This window comes from Scylla paramamosain, chromosome 17, assembly GCF_035594125.1.
Source record: "Scylla paramamosain isolate STU-SP2022 chromosome 17, ASM3559412v1, whole genome shotgun sequence".
Classification (NCBI taxonomy): Eukaryota; Metazoa; Arthropoda; class Malacostraca; order Decapoda; family Portunidae; genus Scylla; species Scylla paramamosain.
In genome coordinates, this window is record NC_087167.1 from 13,993,523 (window position 1) to 14,020,930 (window position 27,408).

The window sequence follows — 27,408 nt, forward strand, 5'->3', positions numbered from 1 at the left end:
GGATGCAATTCAACTGTGGATTTTGTCAAAGTCTGGCAAAATTTTTATTTGAAGGATTATGATAATTAAGACTGAAATCTATACTATATGCTATAAAAAAGTAACAAGTGTACAACACACAAGGGTGCTGCACGTGCAATGACTGAGTGACGTACCGAAGAGGGTAAAGAGAGCGTCAGGCGTGACCATCTACAGTAGAGGAGAGTCGCGAAGGAGAGGCCAGTCCAGCAAGAAAGATGGAGTCCAGGGGGCACCACAGCAAGAGAACATAAAACACATCACGTTAGACACGACCCTCAGGTTCTGGCCATTGGTTGTGGGCTAATGTAAGGGGGTAGAGGGGAGCAATATTCCTGCTGGCCTGAAGCTGCCACTAGCACCACCTGTCAACACCTGCCAGTACTATTACTTCTATGTGTATACCCCATGAAGCTTCCTCTTCTTTTCAAGTGACTGCTATCTAGTACACACTTGTTCAGGGAATAAAGGACTCCCAGACAATTCCTGAGGCACTTAATTTCAGTTGAGGGGTACTTGGGCAGTGTGAGCAGTAGGAATGTGTCTGGGTCACTGCTGAAGTGCAAGAGAAGGGTGGTGGTGTGTGTGGTGGAGTAACAGACCAGCAGGAACCACTCTCTGGCACAAGATTTATACCCAATCACATCTGGGATTTACATTATGAAAAAGAGGCTGTACAGTCAAATACATTAACCTAGAATAAAGTGAAAGTTTAACATTTATGTCTTGATTTATTGTGCATGTCTTGATCCAGAGAATGTTGGTTGGAAAAATAAAAAAAAAAAAATAAATAAAAAATAAATAAAAGTAAAAATGAAAATGAACAAAAACAATAATCCTGGGTAATGCATAAAACCAAGAATTTTCTCTAGCAAATATTATATGAAGACTTCATTCTTCATGTGCTCTATGTTTTGAAATCATATGGGTGCTAGCCATGTTGTTATACATAAACCAGGATTTGATCATCAGTTGTAAGTTAAATGTAGCTGAAATGTATTAAGTAAGCTGGGAAGTAGTTTACACAAGGTTTAATATGTGAAGATAGTGTGTCCTACATAAAACATAAAAATGCTAGGTGAAAATGCTTAATAATTCACTTTTGGCATAGAAAATAAGATGCCATTTTGTACAAAAAAGCAGGTATAGTAATATAGATCTTGGACTGGCTAGAAACGCAAGGCTATGATGAGTGGCGAGTGGCTCAGCAGACATGGTCTTTCACAAGGTTTAAGAGGTGATTACTGCTCAGACCCATGCTTGAATCACTCTGAAGTATGCTAGCATTTGAATTAACAAGATTAATAAGAGCTGCACATGCTGTATGAAATTTTCTCTTGAGCAAATTGGGTTCAAGGTTCAAACTAGAAAAGGGTTCCTGTGCAGCACTTGCAGATTTCATATAGTATCCAAGCAGAGGTCATGCAGCTGTCAGAAGTATTGAGGAGGATGGGGTAAGAGGAAGGTGTATAGCCGTTTCTCTTACGATGGTGGTATTTAAGTTTTCTAAATGGGAATACAAAATGAATAAATAAATAAATAAATAAAAATACTTATTCTCAAAATTCCAGGAAATTATTGGTACACGACACTAGTCAAGCTTTTGACTGGACACTATCTGACAAACAGAGATTTAAAGAATTTTATGCCAGGGAGTTCTGATTCATTAATTATTTTTTTCAAAATGATGTGAAAACCCAGAAATATGCACATGCTACGAAATATAGATATTAAAATGTGTGACTATAACTTTCAGTGTAAATAATGAAAGGTCATTCCTGTCAACAAACCACTTTGATATTCCTACGCTACATGTGAAACACTACACGGAAAAAATGTTTATTTACTTATTTATTAATTTTTTAATGATGATATGCAGGCTCTTGATGCTACCAATGTCCAAGATTTAGAGAGAACAAAATGATGCAAGTGTACCAATATTTCTACTGGCACTGCAGGGTGATAGAATAACTTTCAAAGGTGAATATCAAATTTTTAGCATACCTGTAAGAAAGGCAAATCTCAAGAAGTCAAGACTATTGGGCTGCCTTGCACATACATAATGGTGCAACTATGTTTTAAATGTAAGCATATAGGTATAATGTATTTATTGTGCATGTATGCTAAAAGTTATGCACATAACTGGAAACACTTATAGGCATGTGAATATGAGATGCTTTCAATACCCACTAAAACATATCCATGAAAGTAGTAAATGACTGAAAACAATAGCTGTGTTATGAAAAGTATAAAAAGAAAGAATAATCTGCATGGCTAACATAAGCAAAGCAAAAAAACATAAATACTGTTCAGTGCAAACACAAACACTGACCTCCTCATTCAGGTTGGACACCAGCAGGACACAGTTGGGGGAGGGCTGGCCGGGCAGACGGATCCCTGCAGCACCAAGGGCAGCGGCTGTGGGGGTGACTCCTGCCAAGGGCATACCTGTGAAGGGCATGCCTGCAATGTATCAAGACCATGTTAAATGCACCTCTAAGAATGGTGACCCTGGATTTTATTTTACATACACTTCAGTTAAGTTCATCAATGTTCTTGCAACTTCTTAGTATCTTTTTGCTTACTTTTTAATGCATAACAATTACATCAATGTTAATTTCCATTGATTCAGTGCAAATGTTTAATTTTTTCTTTTGCAAAGATACTTTAATGAATTCAACATTTATTTCTTCTATATTAGATGGTGCACAGAACTAAGGATAAACTAAGGATGCAAAAACCAGGATCACTCATCCTTGAGGTGATTACAATTCTTTGCACACAATTAAAATACATAAAATATAGGGTGGGGAGGGCAGAGATCCCGGTTTTTCACCCTAAATGTCAAAGCCTAGCAGGTGCGTGCTGTCACATTTAACCTACCTGTGGGTGTAGCATTCTCGCCAGTACGGTTCGGTAAGTTCAGATTAGGAGCTGAAATAGAAGAAACTGAAACAGAGATAGTACACAGTGAGAGCCCAAGTCAGGTCAGGTCAGTTTAGGACATGCTAAACATGGAAACAGCTGGCTATCACGTTGGTGGCTATGATGATGACGAGGGCTCAGCATCGGAAACAGTATGGCAGTAGTATAGGTAAGAAAAATAAACATGTGGTGGAGGTGTGTAGTGGTGGTGGTGGTGGTGGTGGTAGTAGTGGCGATGGTGATGGCTCACGAAGCCATTAGTGTTGGCAGTGAAAAAGCAACATGATACTGCAATTTGGATCGACCCCATACAGGTCTTGGGAGTAATGAGCTAATGATGACCACAAGTGGCCAGGGAGTGTGAAGGTCTAGTGGCCTAGACTGAGCAAAAAGCTGGGAGGAGGAGAGGGAGCCAGGGGAGAGGGGGGTCCATGAATGCTTATGTACATGAAAACTTTATAAAAAACCTTAGAGAACTGGGATAAAAGGTTTAATTTGAGAGAGTAGGATAAGAAAGGAAATCCTTAAACAAGACCAGAAGAGGACAAAGTAGTATTTAGAATAAATAAAAAGCTGGAAAACTGAGAATGAGAGAGAAATACCCTTCCATCAGACCCCAATATTGTTTGATTATTATAATGGTATATGATAGTCTCCTGAAAGTCAGGGATATCATTAACACATACACCATTAAATAAAACAAAGAATATTGAATCATACATGAAAAAAATCGTCCATAAAAGATTCCACGGCACATCAATATCAGTTCCTCCTGTTAAAGTTATTAAAACAAATTAATGAAATTAAAATTATGCTTATAAATAATAGTTGAGCACTGTTACCCAAATAAACTGGATATTCTAGAGGCTGGCAATCAGCACCATACATTATAATGTAAACCATTAATTCTCAAGTAACATAGAGCATTGAACTAATGAGTACTGGACAAAGCTTGAAACCTACACACACAAAATATTACATTTTGTGAACCTCAGCTTGAATAAACTTCTGTAGAACTATCGAGATGCACAGCTGATACTGGCTCTACAAACTGCATCTGCACCTGTTAGCCCCAGCAGAACAGTATATACAGTGAAGACAAGACTGCAATGTACAACTATAAAACAAGTGGGACTAACTTTTGCAGGGCAATATATTAACTATTTATCACACTATGCACACCTCAACAGGCAGTGAGGTTTGATTTCTACATCAACTCTCATGAATCTGAAAAAGGATTTGATAATTACACAAGCCAGTCTCAATGCATCTACCAGTACATAACTGTCATTATGGATTTACACACAGCCATCATCTGCCAAAGCAAGACCAAATACTTCAAACATACTACCCTTACCCAATATTTGATAAAAACATAAAAAAAAAAAAAAAAATCAATAATAAATAAAGCTTTATGGTTCCGTAATTCAGGACAAGCATTCAGCTGCATGGAATGTTTTGTTTAGCATGTTTGTTCTTGGCCTTGCTGCATGTGTTTATTAGTAACAACAAAGCAAATGGTACCACCCACCATCCACCAAAATACCGTCCTTACTCCTCTCTCTACCTCAACCTGCTGCTTCACCCATCTAAGTACTAATACTAATTGCTCAGTATTGATGAATTTATATGGAGAAAAATAAATAAATAAATAAATAAATATATAAATAAATAATTAAATAAATAAATAAATAAATAATAAAATAAAATAAATAAAAAAATAATAAAAAATAAAAATGAATAAATGAATAAAATAAAAAAATAAATTTACTTGGTTCTTAGTTCACATCTGTACTCCACTCATGAAACCCCCAATGGTTGAGCCAGTGTTTTGGAATTCTTTTCTAGCTTGGGCACCAACAGGCAGCAAGCTGGGAGAGGAGCATAGATGGGGATGGTGGACATGGCAGCAGTGTTAATCGTGCAGTTCCGTACCTCCCGCAGGTGAGGCCCCATAGGCAGCGGTTAGCGGCGACGAGAGTCCATGCATTGCAGCAAACGGGGAGGCTAGCACACCAGGGGGACCTACAATATTGATAGCACACCCTGAGGCTGGGTCCACGAGCCCCCCACCACACACACCCTCTGGCCAGGGAAAGCTGTCTCTACTTACTGACAAGTGATGGATAAAATGAGTATATGAAAGGAATTACCTAAATATGAGCAAGCCAAAATATATACACGTGTATACACAGATAAATAACATTCAAGTAAAAATATGGGTTATGGTTAACATTATTACAAGAATGTTACATACTGCTCATATTTAAGGCATTCTACTTCCAATAATCATTTTCCAATGCTGGTACACAGCACTGGCATGAGGAAAGGGGAATCAAGGGGAGAGGGACAAGGGACAAGGAATTTGAGGTACAAGTGGAGACAGCTCCTCCCCATCAAGACCCTTAGCTAACACAACGACAGTGCACAACTAGTATCATCATGCCCACATACACCCACAAAGACTAGTATTTAAAAAAATAAATAAATAAAAAATAAATAATAATAATAAAAAAAAAATAATAATAATACTAGCTCCCTTTGTGATAGCTACTGGCTGAATATTCTACAATTGGATTAGTGCAAGTAAAAGCTTCTGAATCTGACTGCTTTGGTGGAGCCCAAAAGCTACAGCATGTAATTAGAAAAGCATAGCTTACATTACAACCCCACGGAAGCTGTGGGACTAGTATGAGGGCGTGTGTGCCAGTGTGTGTTAGACAATGGTGGTCACGTGCACTCGGGCCATGTGTGGCAGAGGTGCTGCTACGTACGCACATCAGGGTTCTTCTTCACTCACCACAAAACTTAATAAAAACCAGCACACAATAGAAAGGAAGCTACAATGTATTACTACATGAAATTTCCAAAATTGTCCCCTAAATTGAAAGAGTGCTAAATTGGGAAGTTACTGTGGTTTTTGTTCAGTTTTGAGGAGGATGAAGGCAACCAATGGGTCATCCTTCAAATGGCATTTTCTCTCTCATCTTTCCAGGGATGAACTTCAGGGGATTACAAAGGGACTGTTTTGGAAAAGGTTTGGGGATAAAAGAATAAAAAGAATATATAAAAAAAATCATAATGTTGAATCAACCCCAGGCATTGCAAAAAACAAAAACAACAAAAAAATCAATATCAAAAAGTTGAGGCATACAAAAAATCAGTTTTACAAATTTGTCCTGATCAGTCTTGTTTGGTTTGTTTTGTCACTGTTTTGTAAGTTATTAAATGTGGAACCAAATAAATCTGGTAATAAAAAATCAACAACAAAACGCAACAGGAAACGTCCCAGCGGACAGAGGAATGGAGTGAAAAGTTTATAAGCAGTCTGGAGAAGAGAAGAGGGGGACAGGCTGCTGAAGTTGGGGAAAGAGGAGTCCAGAAGAGAGCAGATGGGGTTCCACTACAACCTTGCACCACAACCACGCTCAAGCAACAAACCCAAAAATACTAATTGTCTACCCTGAAAACTTTCTCTTGACAAATATCAGACGAGCACTCTACCAATAGAGCATGACAACTTTACATCTTCAAAATGACTTCACCACCGGCTCTATGTTACTAATACACGAGTGTGCTTGTGGGCTAGGATTGACAGTGGGTTGATGGGCCACTTTGCATGCAGGGTGGCCCACGTGGGAGGCAGCCCACATTGCGTGCAGGGAGTGGCCCGCTGGTCGACCACACTGTTGTGCAGGCGTACCACTTACCACCAATGGCCAAGGCAGAATCCAAGGCTGGGTCACCAGTTGGAAGGCTGGGGTTGGTGTAGTCCCGGGACTTATCATTGTTGTACTTCACATTAAGGTTGCTCAGCTTGCTGTACTCAATGCGCAGTGTGCAGCATGCATTATAGATGTTCTGCCCATCCAAAGTCTGAGACAAAGAAATTATTTACAATGTCAAAAAATAATGAATTTTTAAAACTAACCTCATAATAGGAGAATTCCTTTCAATGACAATGAAAATACTAAAGAGATACTCAAATTAAACAATACAAATTTTTTCCTCCACTAGGGTGACCACAAATGCATTCTCTGATTTTGCCACAAAATCTTTTAACTTTCAGGACAGCACACTTGCCAGTACTCACCATTTTGGCAGCCTGAGCAGTAACCACATCTGGGTACTGAATCAAAGCCTGGAATGTATCTGAAAAGAAGCAAGCATAAACATAATCACATACCCTAAAAAAAACTAAGAAAGCTGGAACACCAAGAAATAACCCTCAAATAAACAATATATTATAATCATACAAAGATAGTGACCATTTCTAATCTTCCATCACACATTAATATGAAAAGATGTGCTATGATAGTCACAAGGTGGGTGAATGGTCTGGCATGTGATGGCAGTGGATGGTAGGATGAGGAAGGTTAGCAGGCAGGAACCTGATAAACAAGCTCCCAAAATAGCATGAGCATAAACAAGAGCCACCATCTGGTACAGCATCACCCAACCTCAGGTCCAACAACTTTTAGCTCATTACAAATATACTCATATGAATGATACTTTTTTCTCTAATGAATTCTTTACATATCCAACAGGAAATACAAGTGGTAGGTCATACACTGGAGCACTGAAGTGTTAAGTTAAAAGGACTGCAGATGCTCTACTGAAAATATAATTAATGCTAAGGCTAACAAAAACAGCAAAGCCCATCAGCAGATTGGTGGTGTCACTGCTTGAATCTAAGATGAACAGGAAAAATGAGCCAGTGCAGTGTTATGTCAATATTGATGTGAGAGAGAGAGAGAGAGAGAGAGAGAGAGAGAGAGAGAGAGAGAGAGAGAGAGAGAGAGAGAGAGAGAGAGAGAGAGAGAGAGAGAGAGAGAGAGAGAGAGAGAGAGAGAGAGAGAGAGAGAGAGAGAGAGAGAGAGAGAGAGAGAGAGAGAATTTCCAGTATCAGAAATCAACAAAGTTTAACAAATTAATACTTACTGTTCTTTGTGAAGGTCACAATCTTCAGCACTTTCCCAACACGTGAGAAAATCTGCAAAGAAAGAAAACACGTCAGTGAGATACCAAAACTTAATTGTTCCTAATTTAACTGCAGTGAATCTATCTTTCCTGTATACATAAAGGTGTCAATATCTGGTCAGGTGGATTCATGCAGTAAAAATGGGCGCTTCCACACCTGTGTATTTCACAGCCTATACTGTGGTTACTAGGATATCTCCTTACCAATTTCTAAGTTACCTCTTCAGCAAGTATACTTATAAAGCATACGCAATATTTGTATTCTAGCTGATATTACTAATGCTTTTATTTTTTTATGGGTTTCACTCGAACTGATGTCAAGTAAACTGGATATATCATGACTTCTAGTTCATGGCCTCAGCTTTCCAGATGCCCATTGTGTCGTCTCTCAGGAAAGTGTCCTAAGTGTTAAGCGTATCCAGCTCTCTCTCTCTCTCTCTCTCTCTCTCTCTCTCTCTCTCTCTCTCTCTCTCTCTCTCTCTCTCTCTCTCTCTCATTTATGGGTTAAGGTTGTACTTCAATTAAGTTTTGATTATCCTGTGTATATGATGATAATAACTGTAACAGTATATCTTCAATGAGTATAAACTACAATATTTAGGTCATATAAGAAATCCCCAAAGAGAGCCGTGTTACATTAAAGCCGTCAGCTCTTGCAGAAAAGTTAATGCATGCACTAAGAAACTATACTCAGGCCAATTCATGTAAAGAAAACATTTATCAGTGTCAGTAACTATTGAAATAATAGCATGGTTATGAAGCGATGGCATCCCAGGGTAGAACCCTATCGCTCTGCCAGACACGTGATTATAAATTTTTAGGAGGTACGCGCAGGCCGTCAACAATAACAAAACGAGGCAACAATTAATGTGTTTGTGTTATGACGGACTACAATTCTGATTAAAAAGCTGAATACATCCAGTTATGAGTGATGTAGACATAGGAAGACTCGCAGTTATCGTACTGATGTGTGTGTGTGTGTGTGTGTGTGTGTGTGTGTGTGTGTGTGTGTGTGTGTGTGTGTGTGTGTGTGTGTGTAAATTGCGAGATTTAAAGTTGTCACATTAATTTCTACACGGAGAATGTCGCTATGCATATCCAGCGGCTGACCCCATGAATTAGAAATCGTCGTGATATCTACTACTGCTAGAGTTGGCGAAATAACTTTAATGAAAACGTAAAATCTAACCGATTTTTTCCCCGCAATCTAAATGCCTGGCATGATTTTACGCATTATTACCTTTCAAAGGCAAGGTAGAGCGAAAGTAAGTTAACATTATCCCGTTACAAATCACACACACACACGAGAGAGAGAGAGAGAGAGAGAGAGAGAGAGAGAGAGAGAGAGAGAGAGAGAGAGAGAGAGAGAGAGAGAGAGAGAGAGAGAGAGAGAACAAGACAGGCATGGAGAACGTCGTTATCTGGAGCATTGATAGGAAACTTGGGGGGGCCGGGGTGGCAGCGGCGTTGTCACCATATCGCGCCTGTCGTGTCACAGTCAGTTCGTCAGCCACATCACGCAGCATCCATCCCCCTTCCTACACACCACAATATATTTAATTACACGTAAATTAAGGGAACGTCTGACAGCGTCGTTCTCTATGCTCGGTGACTATTAACTGGCAGCCGTGTGAAAAACACCCTCAAAGGCGTCGCTAGCTCCGCGCATCGGCCAGCCTCCCGAGCCCTGTGCAGGGAAGCTGTTATTGTGTCGGCCGCGCCCCTTCCGCCAATATTACCGTCTCAGTGGTCGTGCCTTTTGAGTTCCTATGTATTTAGTGCGCAGTTCCCAATAGGCATGGCGCGGTGTTGAGTTCGATATATCTATGCGATCGAAGTAGCTGCGGTCTCCTGAGAATATTAACAAACGACACCCATTTAACTAAAAGAGCGAGATCTCACCAGCTGTTAACTAATACAGAAGAGGGGGAAAAAATCTCGGGATTTTGGGAGGAAAGGAAAAAGTGACCTTTAAATAGAATAGATTTAACGGTCACTGACGAAGTACTGTCACTCGCAATAATCTGCTTCTCTGGTACGCAGAGAGAGAGAGAGAGAGAGAGAGAGAGAGAGAGAGAGAGAGAGAGAGAGAGAGAGAGAGAGAGAGAGAGAGAGAGAGAGAGAGAGAGAGAGAGAGAGAGAGAGAGAGACCATCCTCCCTGCTCCCTAGCACTCAACTCCGCCCTCCTCGCACCTCCCGTGACAATAAAAACTTGCCTGATTAATGCGCAACCTCGAGGAAAGTGGTAAATATCTTCTGCAAAGTTTTGCTTGGAGCTCCCGCCTCAATTTATCTAGCTAATTGATTGAGGGCACGAGCGCCTCCCCACTCAGGGTCCGGTGCATTGACTGTCCTATCCACTATTTCCTCGTCCATGTACTCCTCTAAGGTCATAAAGTTTTAGGAGGCATGGTTGATTAAAAGTTGATGGTGAGCAGATAAAAATAATACAAATTAAACTCGTCTCCATTGGATCTGATTTTTGGGAAACTTTTGGACAACGATCTCGGCAGTGAGAAACAAGACATACGGCCGAACGGCACAAACTTTAGAATACAATACATCTTCAATGAGATGCGGAAATCCGATATTCACCCAAGCAGGTCGGTCACTCTTTCCCTCACGAGAACACGTGACTGTCTCCAAACTTTCCATATTGAAGCAAGTCTGTGCATGAAGGTGGGCGTGAGAGCCTGTCTACTGCGGCCTTTTCACCCGTGTATCGAATATCTTGTGTACAAAATACTAAGTAAGTGTGCTTCTAACATGGCACCATACGATCTGCTCTTGTTCCCATGACAGAATACCTTTGAGAGACGACGAGTTTGTATAGGGAAATTGAGACGACATGGCAAATTCCCACCGTCTTTAAATGGTTAAACTAAGACCCAATGAGTCTAGTGTCTACGTAGTAAGACCAATTACATCCTCTCCTTCCCCTCCAAGTTAAGGGCCATTCACAGCCACGATCAGGCCAGGCAGACGTACCGTGGCCCCGATTGGAATCAGAGAAGGGGATATAGTTAAAAGGCGGGGGCCGGCCGTTGGGTGTGGTAGCGGCGAACGCGGGGAGCAGCAAAGGGGGTATCGCGTCAATATAAACACCAAAAACCATTATCGGAATCGGATGTGAGGTAGTGTCCGGGGGAGTGATTCCCGTGACGCGTCGCCCATCACCTAAACCTTCCCGCTGGGGAGCGTGTGCCTACCCATCCCCGTCACTACCCGGGGGGACGAACAGTCAAGCACTTTCAGCACTGAGTGGCTGAGGAGAGGTAAGGATCCTACAATAGCCACCCTGGAAAGAAGCTTCTTAAGGGACGAAACGTCAAGACTTGTCGGATATTGGTTTGGAAATGTGTCCAAGATTGCGGCGGCGGAACGGCGTGGAGGTGGCAGATTCAATAACAGGCGAGTGCCGAGAACGCAGCCTCCCAATCTTCCGAGCAGACATCACTTGGAAAATGACCTTCTCCTCTTCCTCTTCCCTCCTTTTCCCCATATGGTCGTGTAGCCGCGAAAAACGATACTCTGGGAACGACAGTAGTAAAAATGTCAAACTAGCTGCATCTAGGACGAGTTGCGCCACCTTGGGATGGAAGCCGCTCGTCAATAAGGTGAGCCGTGCCGCCTCCCTTCAGCCTCACCGTGGCTCACTGCAGTATCTTAACTACATTGTAGGACTGATCTTTTTCCAGGACAGGCATTTCTTGAGTACAAATAACATTTTTACTACGTCGAACTGAGATGGTAAATTGTGGTTCTTAAACTTCAAATATTTTTGCCTTTAATATTGCGGCGCCGCACAGCACGAAGTTTTCCCTTGTTTAACAAAGTATACTAACATCTCTAGTTTGCAAATGAAGAAGGAAATCGTGAACTTGCATCGCTCAAAACACTTAGGATGTCTGCAAGGCTGCGGGTTAGGTAAGGTGACCCGAGTGACTTCTGGCTGACGTGCTGTTCCTCGCCTCTCATAAGCACCCTGTCCCAACACTACAAGACAATCGTAGTTTCATGGTTTCCCAATAATTAAGCAACACATTCTTTACTTAACCCCATAAAAAATCAAAGGATGAATATTTACTGTGATATTAATGAGCGGGATATAGGCAGTGATGGTTAGCAAGCAACGCCCACAGGACCAGGGATGAGGTAACAGCCACTACGGACACACGCGGCATCCTCTCAACCTTCCAAGAAAATGGTCTTCTTTCTTTCCCGTCCGATATTGTGGTTATTTCCAAGTTTGTCGCAGGCCCATGTGTCCAACTGTCGGTCCTCCAATAGCATGGGTCGGGCTGGTAGGCGTCCTCGCTCTACTGACTCGCCCCCGAGGCCTCAGGTGGGCCGCCCGCAACATAACAGACACACATCCATCCATCCCACTCCAACCAAGCAGACGCGCCGATATCCTATCAAAAGGTCCGTCAGGTCGATACTCAGCGGAGGGAAGGGGAGGCGCCCTATCAGGGTTGTCTTCCGGTCCGCCTCAGCCCAGCCACCCCCCCCCTCAGCGTAGTTCCATCTACTACGTGACAGCATATCTAGAGAAGCTCCAACATTCTAAATGTATTCCCATTCCTACACTCAAGAACGAGCGGCTGCAGTATCGCACATCACCATTGACGTATGAGCTATAAGTCGGGTTATGTTTGGCGAAACATATTGGGCCGGTTTATTGTTCCCAGGTTAAGGAGGGGCTCCGAGCATCACCACCAGCTCAGACCAACCACATCTCACCACAAAGCCACTCCCATTGTTTACGCAACCCTCCTCTATCCGGGCTGCTGTAAACAATGTTTACTTTAACAGCTGGACAAATAAACAACACCCCATTCACGGCACAACTGTTCCAACCTCGCGTGCCTACCAGGTTTGCCTCACCAATTTTCTTGTATTACAATTCACCACGAACTAATCTACTTTATTTGAAATCGATGAGAATAAAATCCTTACCAGAGAACAAACATGAGCGCTGAGAGGACCGTCACACAGCAAACTTGGGCAAGTATCAACGTCTATTCTAGGCATTTCCACTACAGCAGCAGTACTCAGAGGGCATATGTATACCAGCTTATAACCTACCTGATACAGGACGTCAAGGGTGACCGGGTAGATCATGTGCTCAACAATAACGCGGAGCACGGTGTTGGGGCCGCCCTGGGTATCCGACTGGTTTGACCAGGGCTTGGGCTGCCTGCAGCGCTGCCTGTTGCACTAGGGTTCTGCTGGGAGAAGGAAGATAAATCTTTAAACTATTAACAGTGGAGAAAATTAAGTCTGTAAACAAGAAACACCTCAGGAAAGACACGATGAGGTACCGTTCAATGTATAAAAGGTAAATAAAAAAAATAAATAAAAAAAAAAAAAGTAAAAATCTTTCTGTGCGTAAGTGTCCTCTTCAATACAAGAGCACAACCTTCGCACCTGCCTCCTTCCGCTCTTCTCTACCAAATCACATTCCTTCATGTTCCTTTGAGGAGATTATGTACGACGTCACAATCTAAAGGTCTTCTAACTTTAATTGTGGCTAGTTAGCTGCTTCCATACTGGGATGGCTTTCATCATCAGCTCACAAATAAAATACCAGCCATCAAAACTATAATGACCAAACCTATAACCCTTAATAGCACGAAGTTCGATCACAATGTTTAGCCAAATAGCTTCCATCACCGTCTGAAGGCTGGGAGGTATCACAGAAGGAAATAAAATAAAATAATGCCATAGTCCTACCACATCAAGAATACATGCATGAGGATACTGCAGCCATAACCTCAATTGTAGAGTGTCTTTACACTGAGTACTGGCAGCGCCCCACGCCTCTCCTCCAACCGCGAGGCGGGGGCGTGGGGCTGTCGACTGTAGAGTGACTCACCCGCGTTGGAGTGGGTTTGGTCGGTCTTGAGCTCCTTATGGTTGGAGAACTGGACGTAAACGGCCCGACCCCGCAGCTGGGCGGTACAGTTGGTGAAGTAGTTGACCATTGTGGTGGCGGACACTTCATCGGACATCTCCAGGAAAGCCTGAGACAAAATGAAAGGGAAAAAAGGTTGGAGTTGATGTTCGTACTCACTCACTCACTCACTCACTCACTCACTCACTCACTCTCTCACTCTCTCTCTCTCTCTTACAAACACAAACACACACACACACACCACACACACACACACACACACACACACACACACACACTACACATCCTTTCCGTCTGAAACATTAGCTGATATGAATGGAAAGATTAACCTAAAAAGAAAAGAAAAGAAGAAAAGAAATGGGAAAAAAAACACGAGCATCCGTGATTCATACAACTCGTTTAAGTATAGGTATAGAATCGCCACTAAAATCTATAACTCTCTCTCTCTCTCTCTCTCTCTCTCTCTCTCTCTCTCTCTCTCTCTCTCTCTCTCTCTCTCTCTCTCTCTCAATTCAGCCCATGCCCCACCAATCAGGGTTGTGCACAATTATTCATGGTAACCAAGTAAGGGGACAATTGAACACACTCACGCCCCTACAAAAATGTATCCACCAATAATTATGGATTCTGGGAGGAAAGGAATGTTTTGCATGTTGCTATTAGTGGTTGATGGAGGGTTCTGCTACACGAGGGAAATATTTAAAGCAGAGAGAGAGAGAGAGAGAGAGAGAGAGAGAGAGAGAGAGAGAGAGAGAGAGAGAGAGAGAGAGAGAGAGAGAGAGAGAGAGAGAGAGAGAGAGAGAGAGAGAGAGAGAGAGAGAAGCTGGCAGGTTAAGGGAGGTCGACAGGTGAATACACTCGTCAGGGACCACGATACCTTCCGGCGTGGAGAAGGTAAATCAGGTTCGTCAAGGCTACACCACATCAAGAGTCTGAATGTAGCATGTTCACCACTTCGTCGTCTCACACACACACACACACACACACACACACACACACACACACACACACACACACACACACACACACACACACACACACACACACAGTATTACAACGAAGGTCAGATGACATTCGAACCTTGAGGAGGCAATAAGGGATGAATGTCCTCGTCGTTACGTTGAGATGACCCGACTTGAGAAGCAAGGTGGAAGAAAACAGGCGTGGTCTGGATGAGGTAAATGGGGTGAGAGAGAGAGAGAGAGAGAGAGAGAGAGAGAGAGAGAGAGAGAGAGAGAGAGAGAGAGAGAGAGAGAGAGAGAGAGAGAGAGAGAGAGAGAGAGAGAGAGAGAGAGAGAGAGAGAGAGAGAGAGAGAGAGAGAGTGGGGGTATTGATGAGGGGTGAAACAGACAGGAGGCTGGTCACCTAATACCAGTCAGATGAAGTGTTAGGCAGTAAGTTGAGGAGAGCACACTTACCTGGTTTTTACCCTTGAGGACGAGCACATTGGTAACTTTTCCGAAGGGAATTCCAAGGTGGACGATCTCCGCCTCGGTCACCTCATTTGGGATGTTGCGGATGTGGATCACGCGGGACGGTGCCCCAGGGTTCTTGGTGTCCAGCTTCACCTGCAACAAAATAAAGACAACGTTCGACCTCTGTGTGCACACTGCAAATCACGTCTGTCCCACAACACTTTCCTATCAACAACATGATTTATACTGTGTGTGTGTGTGTGTGTGTGTGTGTGTGTGTGTGTGTGTGTGTGTGTGTGTGTGTGTGTGTGTGTGTGTGTGTGTGTGTGTGTGTGTAAATGAGAAGCAGTAAGAGTAGCGGCGCGGCAGGTAAGCACAGTCGTTCCTCATAACGCCTGCGGCCTAATGGAAATGTTACACTAAATCCGTTCAAACAAAAAAAAAATCGTAATTACTATCCGGATGGACTAATCATCCAGTCTCCCTCAGGATGAAGCTTAGTTCCGTGTTGACCATGTGTTTAGTTGTGATAATTAATGAGCTCAGGTAAAATGTATATATTAGTAAGCTGCTTCACCACCAATTCAATTTGAACAATAACATTAACAGCTGGACAAAGAGGACATTTACAGACTCCCTCTAGTGAAGTGACACTCGCAAGTCCTCCATTTGAGTCAGGAATCTCTGGGCTCCACAAGTACCAAGGCTTCACAAGTGGTGGTCTGGCCCAGGGCCATATTTAAGGTGAAGCTGGCTGCCGCGCCTTGCCCGCTCTTGCGTCACCCACTCCATCCTCCTGAACTCAAGCAACCTCTCAAGTCTCTCCGCTCAGCAGCCATTCCAGAAAATCATGAAAAGCCATTAACGCATGCTACGAATCCCTCAGGCCACGGCGGGCAGGCGGCGTGAGCAGCCGAGTGGTGGCGGGGAGGCCAGGAAGGGACGGAGCGGGGTGCTCAGACTTTCCACCCCATGTCATCACGAGAGCTGTGGCATAATGGCATCCATCGATATAGCAAACAGGAAAAACAAATAATAAGAGATGCAGGTTAAGAGTGTTGGAGGTGGTTTCTTCCGCGAGTCCCGAGAGACGAGTGAGAGACATCTCATTAGTTATGCTCAGTGGTTGGCTCCCCGACCCGCTGGGCTGGGAGCCTCGTAACTACGACACCATGGAAATGACGAGCGCGTCCCTTCCTTTCTTGCCCCAGCTGCTGCCTCCCTGGCCTCGCCTGGGTTCCCGAGCGTGTCTTGCAGCCTTCGCCAGCATCTACAATGTGGCAACCTTGCCTGGCAGTGCCTCAGCTGGTGGCGTGGGTGTTAACGAGGCCGGGTGAGTGACGGGTGGGCCCTGGACGGTACTTCATCAGGTAGTCACGGACCGAGGGTTTGCACCCCTCTTCTTCCTTAATGAGGCCACGGGGCGCCCTTATGCTACCATTGTCTTCACGGTCTTTCTTCCCCCTTACCTTGCCAACCTACCCCCTAAAACTCTTCCACCAACCAGCCTGTCGACACCGGTCGATACTCGAGTTGTGGGAGCCGTAACATCATCACTCAAATCTTCCTGAAACACAGTCAGTCTCTGCTGCCAAGCGTCCTGATCTCCTTTCCGTTCTCGTGTTCCACTATTCCATCATTTAAGTTCTAGCAAAGCAGGAACATGAATGTGGGTCTCTTTAATTGATGCAGGTCTTCAGTGCCACTGAAGTAAAATCAAAGAGGTTGAGGCATTAGCCGAACCATTCCAAAGCAGACTGCGTTGCTCCTCCACACGTTTTTCAAAGGACCAATGTGGAGCCACTACGTCTTCATCATTGTGGGGAACAAGGGATCAAAACAAGGGAAATACATATCATCTGGGACGAGAATAATGGACTGAGGGCACATCACGGGAGGGAAAGACGGGGTGCACGGGGAGAGGGCAGGACGAGACGCGGTGAAGTGCTGTGACGAGGAAGAGTCAGGTGGTATTTCTCAGGATGAGCTCTCCTCCATCACCGACCTCTCCCTCCTCGCCACACGCCACGCAACCTTAGGCCAAGTCCCCTTTTACCTGTATTTTACATGTATTTACACACACACACACACACACACACACACACACACAGAGAGAGAGAGAGAGAGAGAGAGAGAGAGAGAGAGAGAGAGAGAGAGAGAGAGAGAGAGAGAGAGAGAGAGAGAGAGAGAGAGAGAGAGAGAGAGAGAGAGAGAGAGAGAGAGAGAGAGAGAGAGAGAGAGAGAGAGATGAAAGGAAGGACAGAGGAGAAAGGAAGGTTCGCTAAGGGTACAATGGGTGAAGGAAGAATGAAAAGACCCACCCTTCCCTTCCACGTCCTCTGGTTACCATGCTTCCCTCATAACAGCCACGTGATCAGAGTACTGCTGCCCTCTAATTTGACGAATACTCATCAAACTGACATTTTGTTTAATATTATTTTTATCAGCACCATCGTAACTGTGTGTCAGCAGCCGGTGCACTCGAGGCGGGGGCTAGTGCACACACATTGAAAGCAAAAATTTCAAAGATGCCTCGTGATGAAAATCTTCTTGCATACCTGTTATTAATATCGAATTAGAATAAGGGGCATTTTTCATGATGTAAACTTGTTCAAGTCTGTGATTAATCCATCTTCCAGGCAAGGACACAAACACTTTTTTTTTAAAGTTTCAAGTACGAGTTGCAGCAGTGTTGCTTCCCCGAGAAATTTGAGGCCCAGCTCTCCTACACACAGTCTGTCCTGGATAGCTACGTAAAGGAAGACCTGCCAGTGAGGAGCTGTTGGTTTGTGATACGTCCTCCCTCAGCGCAGCTGGCCACATCTTCACCAACCACACACCACGACACCATGACCAACACCGCCAGGCCACCAGACTCTACCCTATACTACGATAAACAATCCGTCGTGGCATTACGAGACGGTGAGGGAGGAAGCAAATATGTGCCGTTGCCACATGCTTGCTCTTCGCGCAACTTGCACAAAGTTGGACAACAACGAAGTAAGTCTCAAGTATGCCGCGAGGGTGCCGAGTATGCGCTCCAACTAGCATCTCCGGGAAATTTGCGAGATTAAAGAGTAATTAGTAAAGTTGAAGGTAAGGTAGGGAGGGAGGCGCCGGGTGAGGGGCGGGCACGTGAGTGCCTGAGTTAGGGGACACTGCATTAGGAAAGGACGGTACAGGCCCTTGTTGCGCCACATCGTGAGGAAAGGAAACGGCAGTCCACCTGAGTTGCATCGAGGGGAGGGAAAAGTAGACGTATTTCGTCCCTGTCCTTAATTAGGACACCTGCCATGTAAGTAGAAATTGAGGACCATCAAGCTAAAAAATATATAATCCACGTTCCAAGAGGCAGGTAGCTGCAATAGTTAAAACATTGAGTCTTCGTACGATGGTTACATCATAAAATGTCTAGTTACGTTAGTTAGACCTAAAATTCAAGACAACTACAGTAAATGAAACCACTCCACGATAACTTTTACTGCAGCGAGCCTCAGCCATTCACAAGCCCTAAAGTATCAATCATCGCCCTAAACCTGTGAATGAGCCCGCCATCCGGTCCCCTTGTGCCTGGCAGACCGTCTCCGAGCCACACCGCCTCAGTCCCTCTGAGCACGTGCACCATTCAGTCTTCAATATAGGTTATGAAATCCCCAGTATTACAGGTGTCTTGCTAAAAAGAATTTGAGCAATAAATCATACTTGGCAGCTTCCCTGAGCCTGGTCGGTGGCAGCGGGGGTGGTGAGCGGCTACAAGTTGGCAGCTGTTCAGAGCACTGGTGACGATATGGGGGAGAAGTCTCTCTGTACCATCAATAGCAGGGAGGTCAATACAAAACCTACTTTTCCTGATACTTCACACTCGCAAATTTTGAACACGAACAATCGACACGTTGGTACTTCCATGACATCATAATGCTGATTGAGGGGCGCGCGGCTTGGAACAAGTGACGGATGCCTTATGGTAACGTGAAGCAGCTGTGAAATCTAAAACGAGTAAAAACACAAGGGCGTATAGTAAGGACAACTGCGAGGCTGAATCACGGTTTGGTGTCACGCCGCTGGCCAGCCCCCGCCTGCTTGCCTGCTTACTTCATCCGTTAAAAATAACTAGCAAGTAACAAAAGCGCTGCCAGGAGTAAGTATAGGTGCTTACTTGAGTGAGAGAGAGAGAGAGAGAGAGAGAGAGAGAGAGAGAGAGAGAGAGAGAGAGAGAGAGAGAGAGAGAGAGAGAGAGAGAGAGAGAGAGATTACCCCTCCCCTTCACCCAACAGACTGATGCCTCTTGTCTTTAGGACAGAAAAAGCTGGAGGGCTCAGGTAATCCTCACACTGCGCCGCGCCGCCTCGACGCTTCGGGAAAAGAGTGGTTTGTGGAGGTTCGCCTCAAAGGGACTGGAACAAAGGGTGAGTCTCTTGATGAGGGAAGTGAAGAAAATTGAGGTGAGGGAAGATGGTGAAGGGATAAGGTTGGAAAATGAAAATATGGTTAATTCTGTGTGAGAGGAAGGGAAGATAAGGCCAACTGACCCTCCGCTATACCACTAACTTGTACAGTTTGTAAATCTCTAAATGCAACCAAAAATGTCGAAAGAATCAACGTTATCCCTCCCAGTTGTGGGACTTCCCAGAAAGCCAGGTTTCGAGCACCCACCTTTTTGGCGTCATTGTTGTTGTCCGCGTGGTTGGGAGCTGGACTCATGACCGAGCCATTGCTCACCGCTCCTGTCTGCGACAGCAGCTCATCAGAGCCACGCTGTAAAGAAAATAAAATAAATGAAGTTAATGGAAAATGAGACTTGCAACTTTAAATGAAATAAATATGTTTGCGCAAACATGCGCGAACACACACACACACACACACACACACACACACACACACACACACACACACACACTAGATTAGGAATATCCATAAGCCTCCAATCTTCGACTATTCCGAGGACGAAGACGCTGGACTCAAGCGTAATACGAAACCTGATTTCATAACAAGCTGGACATTACCCTCTTGTAGGTGGTGGAGCCTTGCGCCGGGGAAAGGCAGTGTGAGGAGGCACTCAACTAGGGTTACACAGTTTATTCCGACACCATCGCCGCCTTTAATGCCATATAGCTAAGAATCAGGGAGTCTGCAGACTCTCCCTCTTTTAAAGATGTTCCTTTGCGTTACCTGCCAATGCCTCAAAGTATGCCCCAACCAGTCCGTTCAGTGAATTAATAAAACTTCTTTCCGTCTCACCCATCGCACAGTCGACACACGTCTGCCTTGCCAAGCATATTCAAAGGTGTCTCTCCTCCCCCTTCCTCCTTCTCGTGCCGTCAGTCTTCACAGTGTGGGGACTCTGGGCACGTAAGGGCAGGAAGGTAATAAAGGGGTGGCAGCACAGGAGTATCAAGTAACAAAGGTGCGAATGGAGGGCCGGATAACAAAGGTGAGGGGAGCTCAATACTGGATAACAAACAACAGAGAAGAGGAAGAGGAAAAGGAGGAGATGAAGAGCGGGAGGGGCAGTCGGTGAGTGAGGGGGAGGGAGGGTCTCGAGTGGAGGTGGATCACCTACACCAAAGGCCAGCAGCAGGAGAGGCGAGCGCCGCCCCGGCACACAGGCGTCGAGAGCTCCAGCCACCACTCGTAAGTCCAATTTCATTCCGGCGTTAATTGGCCACGCCCTCGAGTGCCGGATTTAATACGCGCGGGGCACCAAGACCTGCACGCCGTCGTTAAAACGTAGGATTGAACAACGTACCAAACCACATTTTTTTGCCCTTAATATTTGAAGTCGCAAATGAATGTCAAACACTCGGACTACCAGACTGACTACACTGTTTCAGCATCCTCCACCTCTCTCTCTCTCTCTCTCTCTCTCTCTCTCTCTCTCTCTCTCTCTCTCTCAGTAGGACATACGTATACACAATTCACAGCAAGACTTCTTTATGTGAAAATGGTGCCTGTCTAATGGAACCACAGGGTAAGAGGTAATGGAGTTGCTGCAATAATATGAAAATAAGAAAGGGGACAAGATAAATGTACTCATCTGAGCCTGTGGCGGCAGCAGTAGACGTTGCGCAAGAAAACAACAGCGGGAGGGAGATGTGATGAGCAAGTGGTGCCATGCTGGGGCGCGTGACACCGGCAATCGTCCCCATCACATTAGGGCGTCTTGCCACACTCGTCAGAAGCCTAGTTAGCGTCCCGTCATAATCTGTCCACGCCGACTTTAGGCATCAGGGGAACAATCTCCGCTCGGTAATTATTCCCAGCGACAGCCTCGGCCTTTCCTCCCTCCTCCCGCACCACTGCATCAGGCGCCACTTGCCCACCGCGTCCCGTCTGTCTTAATCTTCATTACTGAACTAGAACTCTGGATGGGATTTGTCTTGTTTCCGAACTCCTGTAATTATATCTTACCCCGAGACACTACTCGAGGGGCACGACGCCGAGGTTGAGGAAATTAAAGAGAGCCAAAAAAATACAAGATTTCATGTCTACAATTAAGCAACTATTCCGACTCCTGCTCTAGTTCAGATCCTAAGAACACATCTGAAACAGCCGCCAACCGCCCCAGCAGCAGCAGCAGCAGCAGCAGGAGCAGTGGAAGGTTCACTCTAACCCTTCAGCTCAGGTGCAAGTTACGCCTCCCCGTCTCCCCGCTGTCGATACGAAGGCGGGTCTTGGCGGGACTACAAGGATGAAGTGGGCGGGTGAACGTGATTACCTGGCGAGAGAGTGTATTCAGGCCTCCCCAGGATGCTCCGGGAGACACGAAATCAAGCGACAATGACAGAGAACTGAGCAGCTCAGTCCGAGTGTGGTAATGGAAAGGAGTACGTAGGCAGACGCCGCCCAACCTTGCATCCTGGAGGGGGAAGCAATCACGCGGCTGGTGGAGGTAGGGGGGTTCGGGGATCGACAATGGGTAAAAAAAAAATAAATAAATACAAATCGAGAGCGAACTAGCAATAGGCTTGACTTTGGGGGAGGGAGGAAAGGGAATTATTGGTTCAGTGATAAAAGGGATAGGATTTGCTCAATGGAAAATGAGGGAAGGGTCGAAAATGGAAGATACAAAAAATAAACAAAAATGCCTGGAATGGTAATGCCGCAGGTTTAAAGAAAGGAAGAAAAGGAACACCAATGCACGCGCGCGCACACCACGCATACACAGAGCGACAAACAGGTTCGGGGAAGATGAATAACAAGTTGGGTTGAAGAGGGCAGGGAAGAAGGCAAACAAGAGAGAGAGAGAGAGAGAGAGAGAGAGAGAGAGAGAGAGAGAGAGAGAGAGAGAGAGAGAGAGAGAGAGAGAGAGAGAGAGAGAGAGAGAGAGAGAGAGAGAGAGAGAGAGAGAGAGAGAGAGAGAGAGAGAGAGACGGCTATAAGAGGAAGCAAGGAGAGTAGGAGGCCGGGCAAGGAGGAGGAGGGCCGCGGGTGACAGCTGGGCTATAATCGATAATCAACAGGTTGTACAAGAAGTGAACAACAGCCTGAGACCCGCCTACTGCCGCTGTCCCTTCGTGCGGATGTAGGGGGTAAGGTAGAGGAAGTGGAGGACCCATATACGTTACCTAAGGTCTACCAATGAAGCGCATTATTCCCTTGTTATTTGAAGAAAACTTGGTCCATAAAATCAATACAACGTCCTCACTTTGCTTAAAGAACGTGATGTGCTGCCGGATAAAGTATCTATAATCACAGTGGAAGGAAATCCCACAACACAAGTTCGGGTGTATTTCAAGACGTTGGTTAAATTTAGAGAGAGAGAGAGAGAGAGAGAGAGAGAGAGAGAGAGAGAGAGAGAGAGAGAGAGAGAGAGAGAGAGAGAGAGAGAGAGAGAGAGAGAGAGAGAGAGAGAGAGAGAGAGAGATACTTAGAAATAAGGCTACAAGAGACGTGTTTGTCAGCATATGGGGAAACCTAACTGCGTAATTGTGAATTTCACACCTGACTGAAGCTTCTCAGTGTTCCTGCGTGCCCGGGGAAGCTCCTGTGCTGTCAGTCTCCTCCGCGCACCAACAACTTGCACTGTGGAGGTAATCATGCACCAAGAGGAGCACACACACAGGATAAAAGAAATGAAAAGAAAGGAAAAAGAAAAGGCCTAAACATGGTTCCTCCTTGAGCCAGCGTTGTAACGTGTCTACCCTGACAGATCCCCGCCTAGGGAAAAGGTGGACCAGAGTGGCCTTCAGCAGCAGGTGGAGGGGACGAGGCGGCAGGTAGGTTCGCCCTGAGTAACACGACACTCTAATTAGAGGGACAATGGGGCGAGGGGGCTGCACCTGCCGGGGACGCCCAGGCTTAGCCGAGGATACGCTGCTTATCACAACCTCCCCGGAGTCCACCCACGCCGCCACCTCCATGTGTTATCCACACCCGCCCCTCGCACACCTATGCCTACACCCAAACTCCCGCACACCAGCTGGCCTCCGCCCGCACCACCTACGTTTCAGTCAATTTCTAACACGCCCAACACCACCCCCAGTCCGCACGCTCCACCCGGTTGATATGACAACCTGCACAGATTACTCTGTCGTGCATTGTGTTGCAAAGGACGCCCCACCTGTGTCTCGTCTAAAGCTAGACTGTGCCTCCCTGACGACCAATCCTCGCAATGCCGGGAAAGCGAGACAAAGTATTACAGTGTCTTACAGCAGACTGTCCGAAAACAATTAAACAATTACAATAATAAAATAACGATAACTGCAACACACTCATGGAGTATACGTGCACAGGTCGGCCCGCTCCCTGACAAGACAGACAGGTCCAACCCGCTACACACAGGCCCGCCATCCATCACTGGTGCCGCTATTACAGGAATATCGGAGGGTTATCTATCGCCTTCGCCTTCGTTATCGAATGCCCAGTTTCGAACCTGACGTTTTACAACACATAGTTAGGCTGCTTGTGTCTTCTGGGATGACCGCAGAAGCAGCACGCGCACACATTATTCATGACAGGTTCTCGCCTTTATTGACAGAAAATTTTTAGGAAACACCCGGATCACCATCTCACTCAGAGCAAAAAAATCCACTGAAAAGAAACAAACGAAACAATAACGTTTGATGAAGCGTTCCAGTAACCACCGCAAAGCCAAAGTGGTCCGTCCAGATGTACATGTGGGGAGCAGCCCCGCCCCGCCCCCCCACGCCATTCCCTTCCGGAGGCCAGACAAGCCCCGGCCCCCAGAGTAATGCATTGATCAATACTGTGGTTGGTGTAGGATTATAATGACGTAAAATTGGACACGTGCTCTCCTCCTCCCTCTCCCTCTCTGAAATGTAGATTCCGCTCCCTGTACCACCTGGGGCACAAACCATCAAGTCGTTCGTTTGTTCTCCCGGTCGGGGTTTCCACACTACCGCCACCAACACTTCACCTGCCCCACCACAACACATTTCACCACCAACAATTTTCACCAAACCCAAATAACAACTTGGTGCAACATTGTTACGTTGTCACCTCACCATTAGTTCCCACTGCTCTGTCAATCATAACATCCTGCCGATCTATGTCCATTCCTTTCATTCTGGCCATTCTACACTCCATTCAGCTGAGGAAGATTACACACTTCATTTATTTCCTTAAGACCCACTGATTTTTTCTTCTTCAAATATACACTTATTTGACCTCATCGGATATAATCAAAGAAAAACGTTAAATAGTTCGTAAAATGACAAGATTCAACACACTAATTTCCAAAAGACTTTTATTTTTTTAACGTTCACGAGGATACTTTCGATAAGGAAAAAGGGGGAGGGGGCGTCCAATGGTGTAATATGATTTTAATTTCAATGCATTTTTATGTTTTCCAATTAAATGTATGAATATGCAAATCCCGAACTTTTAAAACTTTACTCTGAAACAAGGTTGCTTTTTGTGTTGCAGAATGTCACTCCGCCAACTTTTGCTTTAACCTCGTTTTCCAATAATACATTTCGGTCCCCCCTTTTTTTAATGAGCCTGGGCAAAAATGGTGAGTAATATTCTACCATAAAAGTCACCCGAGAGAGATACAAGGGCCGGGGGAGGAGGAGGAGAGAGGGAGGGAGGGCAGATAAGAGTGCTGGGTGGGCTGGGCTCAGGTGGGATGGGGTGAGGTGGGGTTTTGAAAATACACCAACTAAATTCTCTTTCCCTGAACTACACAGCGACAGTAATGGAGTGGAATGTCGCTCACGTCGCCACAGTAATTCCGCCGACAGGTGAGGCAGGGCGGGGACACGGCAGGTGAGCCACGGGACAGTGACAACCAGAGGCCAAAAGTTGACAATGGTCGAGGGCGGCGCTCAGGTGTTGATCAATACTGCCAACCCCTAACCCTCCTTCTCCCCCACCACACATACACCCCTAACTGCTGAACTCCCCCTATCCCCAAGGCCCCGTAGAATATATCCATTCACTTCACACAAACATCAAACCCCGTCCACTCCCCTTCTTCCGACTGTCTGTTTGCCTGAGGAGCAAACAATTCACATGCATTTTTTTTTTCCCTCTGAAGCTCATTGATCAGGCGACGAGGAAGATGTGACTGCATTGCCGTGAGTAAGCGAGTGAGTAAATTGGCTTTCGAATCCCAGAATTATGTTCACAGGCTACGACGTCACTGCCGCCGCCACCTCCATCACCGCCGCCACCCCACACGTGCAGCTTACGGAGGCGGACAGGGAGAGGGAGGGGCGAAGCACATGGTTGGAAGATGACGAGTGGCGATGAGGATTAGCAAGGAAAGGGAAGGTAGAACATGAAGGGACAGTGTGTGTGTGTGTGTGTGTGTGTGTGTGTGTGTGTGTGTGTGTGTGTGTGTGTGTGTGTGTGTGTGTGTGTGTGTGTGTGTGTGTGTGTGAAGGGATAAGGGATGTCAAGGTTGGGGAGGATGGGACGAAGGAGCACAGACCGCGGAAATAAGATGAGGAGCGAAGCCAGGCGTGTGGGAGGCGTTTAAGTCATACAGGCAACGCTAACTTGAGGGAACTCTATAAACCTTAATTTGATTTTCCGCCTTCATAAATTATTCACGTCATTATTAACTTTAAAAACTTAATTACCCATCACAAATTTTTAGCAGCTAATTAGAACGGTAGTCAAAAACAAATTACGGAATATTTGACGCACGGGACTGCTGACTTGGGGCTATCATTCAGCTCTTCAGGGAGGGAGGGACTAGGAGGGACAGGGGATGGAGGAAGGGACAGCAGAGTCAGGAGGAGGAGGAGGAGGAGGAGGAGGAGGAGGAGGAGGAGGAGGAGGAGGAGGAGGAGGAGGAGGAGGAGGAGGAGGAGGAGGAGGTTGCAAAATACCTGTCTCCCAGGATAGTAGCCTACACTACCAGATTGCTAAATAGGACCCCGCGGCAACGACTCCCCTAGCCAGATATCCATTGTACGGCCCACACAATAGACTATATATACACAGGGCGACACACACACACACACACACACACACACACACACACACACACACACACACACACACACACACACACACACACACACACAAGGGGTGACGGGACAGGGATGATGGTATGATGGCGGAGGGAGGAAGCGGAGGGAAGGGGTTGGCGTGACGGGGAGGGAGAGTGGAGGGAGCGGGAACAGCCCCAGGTGAGAGCGACGGTGAGCGAAATGAATATGGGGGTTGATGAAAGAAGTATGAGAGGGAGGGAAGCATGGCGAAAGGGAGGGAGGTAGGTTAGGATAAAAATGGAGTGAAGGAGACAGAAAATGGAGGTAAGAAGAAAGAAGAATGGAGAAAGGATGAGGAAGGAGAAAGAGAATAAGAAAGGAGAGCTCAAGGGGGTGTGATAGAACAAAGAAAATGTAATGCCAGTGAATGAAAAGAAGAAATACGTCGATGAAAAGAGGAGAGCGATCCCAGAGAACAGAGGATAAAGAGGAGGGGTGGAGGAGAGGAGAGAGAGAGAGGAGAGAGAGAGAGAGAGAGAGAGAGAGAGAGAGAGAGAGAGAGAGAGAGAGAGGAGAGAGAGGAGAGAGAGAGAGAGAGGAGAGAGAGACTTAGCCGAAGAAAGAATGGAAGAAATAAACGATATAAGGAAGAAGGAAGAAGGGTGAGATAAGAGGACGGAGGGCTGCAGTGTTCATTACTGGCGACGAGGCTGCAGGGTCGAGGAACCTTCCCCAATATCGTAATCCTC

At 45.6% G+C, this 27,408-nt stretch overlaps 1 protein-coding gene across 1 annotated transcript in view; it reads right to left on the reverse strand.

The window, feature by feature from the left end:
* LOC135108503 (polypyrimidine tract-binding protein 1-like) overlaps positions 1 to 27,408 on the reverse strand; it is a 104,386-nt gene that overhangs the window by 13,425 nt on the left and 63,553 nt on the right. The window contains 11 exon segments of the mRNA XM_064019594.1: positions 156 to 189; positions 2,351 to 2,481; positions 4,879 to 4,968; positions 6,654 to 6,819; positions 7,037 to 7,095; positions 7,885 to 7,936; positions 13,013 to 13,108; positions 13,110 to 13,152; positions 13,799 to 13,950; positions 15,261 to 15,410; positions 19,911 to 20,012. Of these exon segments, the coding sequence (XP_063875664.1) occupies positions 156 to 189; positions 2,351 to 2,481; positions 4,879 to 4,968; positions 6,654 to 6,819; positions 7,037 to 7,095; positions 7,885 to 7,936; positions 13,013 to 13,108; positions 13,110 to 13,152; positions 13,799 to 13,950; positions 15,261 to 15,410; positions 19,911 to 20,012 (1,075 nt within the window).